The sequence below is a fragment of the Zingiber officinale genome, chromosome 4B (assembly GCF_018446385.1).
Source record: "Zingiber officinale cultivar Zhangliang chromosome 4B, Zo_v1.1, whole genome shotgun sequence".
In the NCBI taxonomy this organism is placed as follows: domain Eukaryota; kingdom Viridiplantae; phylum Streptophyta; class Magnoliopsida; order Zingiberales; family Zingiberaceae; genus Zingiber; species Zingiber officinale.
The window spans coordinates 86,674,269-86,682,136 of record NC_055993.1 but is presented as its reverse complement, the minus strand read 5'-3'; the positions used below and the strand labels follow the sequence as shown (position 1 = coordinate 86,682,136).

General features: G+C 36.3%; 1 protein-coding gene across 1 annotated transcript; it reads right to left on the bottom strand.

Annotated features, from left to right (window-relative positions):
• Positions 1-356: 356 nt before the first annotated feature.
• Positions 357-6,359, bottom strand: LOC121975411 (probable LRR receptor-like serine/threonine-protein kinase At1g63430). The gene is made up of 13 exons (XM_042527041.1): positions 6,144-6,359; positions 5,921-6,059; positions 5,647-5,718; positions 5,424-5,567; positions 5,179-5,328; positions 4,379-4,489; positions 4,237-4,301; positions 3,141-3,389; positions 2,838-3,043; positions 2,624-2,756; positions 2,385-2,542; positions 1,402-1,617; positions 357-930 (listed from the first exon to the last, which is right to left on the bottom strand). The coding sequence occupies exons 1-13, from the start codon at positions 6,268-6,270 to the stop codon at positions 685-687; spliced, it is 2,016 nt and encodes a 671-aa protein (XP_042382975.1). The 5' UTR covers positions 6,271-6,359; the 3' UTR covers positions 357-684.
• Between the last annotated feature and the right edge of the window lie 1,509 nt (positions 6,360-7,868).

The window sequence follows — 7,868 nt, the reverse complement described above, 5'->3', positions numbered from 1 at the left end:
GCTTTCCAAGTGAGGATATAGAGTCAGCTTGGAGGTCAGTCTAGCCTGAGGTGGGGGTTGATCTGACTCGCTTAGGTTCAAGTTTATTAGGCTCGACTGGCTAAGTGAGCTCGACGTAACTCAGGCTTGCTTTTGACTCGACTTATTCTAACTAAAGCAGGGCTTAAACTTCTTGACTTTGACTTACGCTCTTGACTCCGCTAGTACACATGGAGGTCGATAACACCCGCCACATCATGTTATTTTAGCAAAAATATTTAATCCTATTTTTAATAAAGTAAACGGTCAACTAATTCAATTTTAAAATACTAAATTGATGATAATCTATGATAAAAGAGGAGAGAACATTATCCAAATGACATGCCAAACTCATCTTGCATTTGTCCCAACTATTTGAAAATCAACAACAACATATCTTCCTTTATCAGGTAGTCTACATTTTAATATACACACTCAACACCCACGTGATCAAATCTGAATCAAAAAAAAAAAATGTCAATCCACAGTTCATTTTGATACATGCATCGCCTCAATGAAATCTTGTGTGCCATGCAGTTTCTTGTATTACTTCAGCAGGCAAGCACAATTGTACATCAAATTCCAAGGGAAGAAACAAATGGTTGGGTATAAGCTGAAACAAGGCATATCCTATGTATGATGTGGATTTTCATGGAGGAAGGAGTGTTAGGAAGACAAGGCTAGCTCAGCCCATACCAAGGGAGACTCCTTGAGAAGGGCAGCAGCTGATAACTCAATTTTTTCCTCCAACATACCAGTGATTGCTTGCATCGATGGCCTCTTCGTGGGATCGGGTTCGATGCAGAGGCTAACCACACTGCATATGACCGTGAGATCTTCTGACTTCACATTTTTTAGTCCAGGATCGACTAGTTTAACTTTCTCTTCTGGGTTTTGAAGGTACTCAGTGGCCTGTGGTTATTAGGAAGAAATCAAATCATTGTCGTAGCTATTCAGTGACATAGAAGAACAATGAGCCATAGAAATAGCATGAACCTTATGCTAACATGTGTCATAGACTGTGTGAAACTTCAATGATATATCTCCGAAACTAATTGCATGAAGTTGAATCAACTCAATAAAGTAAATGTTTTTAGCAGAAGAAATTGTTATCTTTTAACAGTTTTATGTGTGAGAAGAAAGTTAATGTGCTATGTTGGTGTATTTCCAAGAAATGAACCTTCAAAGAGCAACCATAATTGAATAGAGAAAATACAACCTTTATCTTGACTACTGTAAGATATGGCTAAAGGGTTCATTAAGAATTAAGTTGCTAATCTACATAAAACAAGCAAATATCAGAAGTTTAGGAAGTAAGAACAAGAATGAGTTTATGATTTCAATGTCTGTTCCATGAGTAAAAACACTAATGCTCTTGCTTACCCAAGTTATCAGACACCCTCTTTCCTTGCAGTTTGGAGGTCTTCCACTGATTATTTCCAGTAGAAGCACTCCAAAAGCAAATATGTTTGCTTGTATCTCCATGTCTTGTTGCTCGCGAGAAGAATTGTGTCCTGGAAGAGAACCTCCATTGGTGATGTAACCAGCACTCTTCTTGGATTCTGAGAAAATAACTTTGCAGCTCTTGAAATCAACCAACTGCAAAGTAATGTAAGAAGAAGGTTTTATCTTAATCCGTTCTGCTAATACAAAGATGCGAATAAGAAATAAAGTTAGCAAGTAGTTGAGGGGTTTATTTGGAAAAGATGAAAGCCAAAAAAAGCATGATCAGACGCAATACGTGAAGTTCAAATGACAGAACTCATGAAGTTATTCATGATTAAGCAACTGAATGCTCTTAATGAAAGAGAACTCAAATCAAAGTTTGAACCCATTGCAAATGCAAAATTGGATTTATCCCAGAGCATTAAAAGTTTAAAACATAAAGATAATTCCTTAGAAGAGAGGAATGCTGGAAAGAATGGATACTAAATCCACGAATATGATGTGAGGACGGAGGAAAAGGATGGTTATTGACCATTTATAGTCAATAAACGTTTGAAAATAAAATCAGAACCTAAAATGCCTGTCTTCATGTGCTAAAAACATCTGTGATTTGCACAACATCAAGGATAAACATATATATACAGAATAAAATTTTCCTATTCGGACCTTAATGCATTATCCATCCTAAAGAGATTGATTGGTTCCATGCTCAAATGAATCAACAAACTTTGTACAATATAACCAAGAAGCATAAATAATGAAGTATTCCTATAGAATTAGCTTGCAAAAATGAAATGGGCGATTGTTGTCAAGAACTCTTCAATATAGAGAAATCATGAGAGACAGGTTTTAATGTGGAATGTTTTACCATTTTTCTTGGATTAGCAAATTGTCACATTGGTTTCAGAAGGATTTCATACCTTTGGGGAAAAATCTTCAGTGAGATACACAGCATTTGAACTAATTTCAGACAGCACGAATGGTGGTTGCAGCTCCGTGTGCAAGTACTGTAATCCCCGAGCAACCCCTAGAATTATTTTCATGCGTCTAATCCAAGATAACTGAGATCCATCACCATCTAGAGTTTAGAAGGAATAGTTTGAGTTAATTGAAAACTTTACGATAATCTATTTACTAACTCTGTTTGTGTCTCACTTACAATGTATATGTTCGTACAATGTCCCATTAGAGGCATAACCAAGTACCAGCATCCTTGAAAAAGGTTCAGTTTCTTTGCAATAACCCAGTAACTTCGGTAGGTTTTCATGATCCATTCTAGCAAGATCTGCTACCTGAATAACTAGAATTTATATTGAATTTTATCTAAAAAAAAATTCTGTTTCTTTGGATGAATTTCTACAAAGTTCTAGTACCTTAGTGTGAAAGGATAACTCAAGATAGTTTGTCCATTGGTCTTCTAAGTTGCATAATGAGATAACAGCAACTTCAGTTGCATCCTTCATTGTTCCTTTGTAGACCATACCATGTGAGGAAGTGCCAATTATATTACTGAAATCCTCACAAGCTATTTCAAGTTCCGCGCGGATAAACCTTGGAACATTTTTTAATATGTCACCGTCTATTTTTGAAGAAAACAAAAGATATGTCAACATCAGTTTCTTTAGCAATTTTTAAATATTTTGAGGAAAAAATTAAGTCAAGAATTCTCAAACTACCTATTGATATTGACATCTCACCCTTCCAACTCATTTTTTTCTTCCAATGGATTTTCTCTGAATTTTTTAACTTACACGTCCTTACAGCAGTGGCAATTCCTGTGATAATGAAGACAAGTATAATAAATCCAGTTGTGACCTCCAGAATCAAAAGCCATTCTGGCTGCTGTGGACTCGGATGCTTATTATACTCATCAGTAAACTGTTTATCTTTCTCCTTAGCTATTGCCTGATTTTTGTTTGAATGACCTATATCAAGATATAAATGCTTCAATTCAATGATCTAATGAAAGATATTATTCTCAAATAATACTTTCGTGTTGCAATTTTTTTCCAAAAAAAAAAAAACATTCCTAAGATGTCCAACTTCATGTTGAATGGAAATTCCATCAGAATCAGCTACAAGGGGCATATTACTAAGTAGAACATGTAATAGAAGGAATTGCTGTTGCATATATAGTGAAAGCAAAAACTTCAAAAGTGCAAGCAAATAATAGTCTTTTGGCTCGAGTTTGTATGTGATTTTTCTGTCTGAGTGCATGTTTAATTTGTTTTTCTGTTTTCTTTGATTTTCTTGATGTCATGACATCAAGATACTTGGTCGTAGATACTTGGTACTAGACTACTTGTTAAGGTTCCTTGCAGATTATACTGTAAAGCAAAAGGGGATTGGGATATACATTTGATATAAGCTGTGTCAAAATATTTATAGATAGTTTTAATGACTTCACTTGGTCCTAACATTGTGATTCAATCTATTCATTAACCTACTGTAGGCAGTCAAGTATCTAACTACCAAGCAATTAAATAGAAAATCAAACAAAAAAGGTTTAGGAAGACTGTGAAGACTCATGTTTTTTCACATAAAAGAGTGGAAGTAATGTCCAAAGTGCAACATACAAGAGGAGGAACTACATAGATGGCTGTGCTTATACAATGAGATACAACTAAGTCTCATGCCATTGATACAAATGTAGCATGCAACTACAAGTAGCTATCAAACTATTTAAGTTTTTATGCTGTGTGACTTCTTTTTTACTTCTTATTTTTAATTTTTGTGAAAACCAGAGTACATAAAAGGAACTGGTTACACTACATGAACGAAGAGTCCGCTGCAAAACCCAGTATTTATCTTGAAAGCAATTTCCTTGGAAGCTTGACCTGCAAATGAGTCCAGACAGCTTACCAAGTTGAGCTACCATAAGATTAAAGGAATAATTAAAATAATATTTTATTACCTTTGTAGATACTTCAAACATGATGGTATTTGTCCAACCAAGAAATTGTAGGAAAAATCTCCAGTTCTTAACTTAGATAAATGGCAAAGGTCACTGCTTTTGCTATCATGCCTAATTAAAATATAAATAAATGTTAAACGTTCTAAAATAATGGATCTTAAAACTTTGTATCCAACATCTGAAACTGTGAACATTTATCCCAATATGTAACTACAAATGTAGCAGTACATCGAGAATGACTATTCTAATGGATATTCAAATTTAGTTTGAATAACAGAATTAACCTTTGCTTTTCTCATACTCTCATGAACTATGCGTTGCTTATCTTATTCTCATGAATTATGTGTTGTTTATCAATTGAAGCATGAACTCAGGTGACAAATACGGTTGCCATATTGTAGTTTAATAATCTGTTGACATAAACCTCTAACTTTTATCCACTTATTTCCATTGTTTTGCTCAAGTTAAAAAATGATATATATACATATGAACCTCCATGGCGCAGCTAATATAAAGGTTCTACGTTTCAAGTTCCCAGCAAGGTCTTCCTATAAAATATTTGCTAGTTATAATTTGTTTAATAATGTTGCATCATTAATGGAGAGAGAAGATGCTTAGATTGCATCATCTAGGAGTCTAGGACACCACATGAAAAACACATATATACACAATAAAAAACACACCTCCAAGGACAACGGAGAAATTTGTTAATAGCACACTCAGTAAAATTCTTTTTACTAGTCTAAATATAGTGAAGTAAGAGTTTTTTTTTTTTAAGAAAAGGAAACAACATAACTTACACGCCATGCGATGTTGCAGAGACATTTAAGTTGCTGCCTCCTGGAATTTGTCCTTCAAGCCTATTCCTGTCTAATCTTAGCTCCACAAGATTCTCCAATTTACCAAGTTCAGGCGGTATGTTACCAGTCAACTCATTGGAATGGAGATCTCTAACAGACCCCAGAAGAAAAAAAAGGCGAAACCGATGAAACTAAAATTGGCCAGCAAATTTATGTATTGAAAATTCCAAGTGGCAAGCACTTACAATTTTTTGATGGCAGTTAATTCTCCAAGCATAGGAGGTATAGGACCAGTGAGCTGATTCATGCTCAAATCCAACACCGTTAGGTTCTTCAACATCCCTATTTCCACCGGAATCGTGCCTAAAAGCAAGTTATTGTTCAAATGCCTGAACAAAATCAAGCAATCTTATGATTACGACACATAACACAAATAACTACTGTAAAGAATATATGAAAACCACCTACAGTTCTTGAAGACAACCGAGATTTCTAAGCTCAGGAGTAAGAAATCCTTTCAATGACGATCCAGAAAGGTTTCTGCAAAACAAAAACCCAGTTCCTCATTTCGCATTATAAATTCACGACTATTGTCATCAAAATTGTACTTTCCTCAAATAGAAAATAATCTCGAAAAATATAGACAGAAATCAAAGCTCTGATGCAGAAACAACGCCAACATGCTTTTTCCAAGAGAAAAAAAAAACTAAGGGGGTACTGACATCTACTTGTGATTTCTTACAGAAAAACCACAGAATCCTGATTCGCGGAGCAGGTGACGCCGGTCCAGCTGCAAGGACTCCCATCGAGGGGATTCCAATCGGATAAAGCCGAGAAAGGGTCCTCAAATGCAGCGCGCTTAAAGGAGACCAGCGCAGAGACTACAAGGAACACCGGTAATTATAAGATTACCCCCAAATCGGCCACGAAATGTCACTGATTAGAGATCCCAACAACATGCTCACCTTCATAGTGAGGAAAGGAGTGCACTTGAGCGAGGAGAACCCTCCAGTTGAAAATAAGCACAAGAAGGAACTGAAACCCTGGCGATTTCTTCATCTTCTTGCACACGTAGCATCCGAGAGCTCCCATGGAGATGGCGATGGCGATGAATGAGAAGGAGCCGCACTGCTGATGGGATCGGGAAGTGGTGGGAAGAGAGAGCACAAAGAGCGGAGGGCTCGTGGAGTCGATGGGGTGGTGGGCTTTAAAAAGCGTGGAGAATGTTTTTTGCGGTGTCTGTTGGCTCGTGGACTGTTTTGGACAGAGCATTTACGAGGGAAGAGTACTCACTCCTGTTCTACACATTAATTTCCAAGATAATTCCATTCACAATAAATTTATTTATTTTTGTGCAATTTCATCAGTTTGTTTTTAAACAAATTAATAATATTTATTTATTTTTATGTTTGAAATATTTTAATCATAAATTATATAAAATAAAATAACTAATTTGGAGGGTTTTTAGTAAGGGTTGAGGATTCAAAATTGTATAATATCTTCCTGTTGCAACTTCACAACGAAGAATGATCGCTCGTCTAATATGATGCGAGAACACCGTATGATCAACACAAAAAAGGTTCGAACATAATCGAACCGAAATAAGGAGGGATCCAAGAATTAGAAGTGGACTGAGAAAGGGATGAATTTTAATTTGTTAAGTAAAAAATTTATATAGATGATTATATTAAACATGATGACAGGACTGGACTAGAGTCTAGGATTAGTATTATATGGATTTGTTCATGAAATGAACCACTAACTTGGAGTGGTGGGAAGCACCATTATCATCTACCATTCACACACATAGTATTTGCGCATAAAGTTGTGTCTTAGAAGCAATGGAGGAAAGGCTGGTTGGTCGCTAGCTTCTTCGACGTGCTTCAAAGCAAGCTAAAGGAGAAAGTAAAGCAAGCGAGGGCCCAATGCGGCTTAGGTTGAGCAATAGAAGATGAGGTTTCCTTTTTTTTATTTTAATTGGTATCATGTATGCAGGAGTCTAATCAAATCCAACTGAGTTGAATAGTAAGAAGCTCGAGTTTAGACTCAGTTTGTTATTCCTAAGCTCAGCTCAACTGGAGTTCGATTCAAGATTAAATTCTTAAACTCAAATTTGACTCATAATAAAATTAAATAGCTCAAACTCGGATCGAACTGAATTCGACAAAGACTAATTTAAAAATTAAACGAGCTTAGTGTTGGATCTAGATGCGCTAGAGGGGGGTGAATAGCGCTCGTGGCTTTCACGCGTTTCGGATTCGTAAAAACAGCAAGTAATAAGCAACGGAATTAAAAGAGAATAAATGCGAACACAAGTGATTTACTTGGTTCAGAGCCTTGAGCGACTCATACTCCAAGACCTGTGATCGTTGATCGTTTTCAGTGGACAACAACTATAATATCGAGAAAGTGTACAAGTATAACAGTTACAGCTCAAATTAAAACAATACCGACAACAAGATTAGGGAAATGAAGCTCTGGGTTGTCGGTGACTTGAAACAGCACTCCTGGGTCATCTTGTTAGCAGTGCGTTGATGAAAAATAGCTTTAGAATTGATTTTCTTGCTACTGCCTCGAGACCTGCTTAAATACTTCGTTGAGGGCGCCTCCAATGCCCCATGGAGGTGCCTCCAACCCGAAGTTTTATCCCGCAATCCTTGCTGCCGATGAGCTCTCGTCGCTGCCTCTTA

What these genes read in the sequence shown, in the direction of transcription:
- LOC121975411 (XM_042527041.1), bottom strand. Translation starts at nt 6,270, where the DNA reads ATGGGAGCTCTCGGATGCTACGTGTGCAAGAAGATGAAGAAATCGCCA. An exon ending in TTAACTGCCATCAAAAAATT is followed by an intron (nt 5,329 to 5,423) that starts GTAAGTGCTTGC and finishes GGGGTCTGTTAG; the next exon opens with AGATCTCCATTCCAATGAGT. An exon ending in TGTTTGAAGTATCTACAAAG is followed by an intron (nt 4,302 to 4,378) that starts GTAATAAAATAT and finishes ACTCATTTGCAG; the next exon opens with GTCAAGCTTCCAAGGAAATT.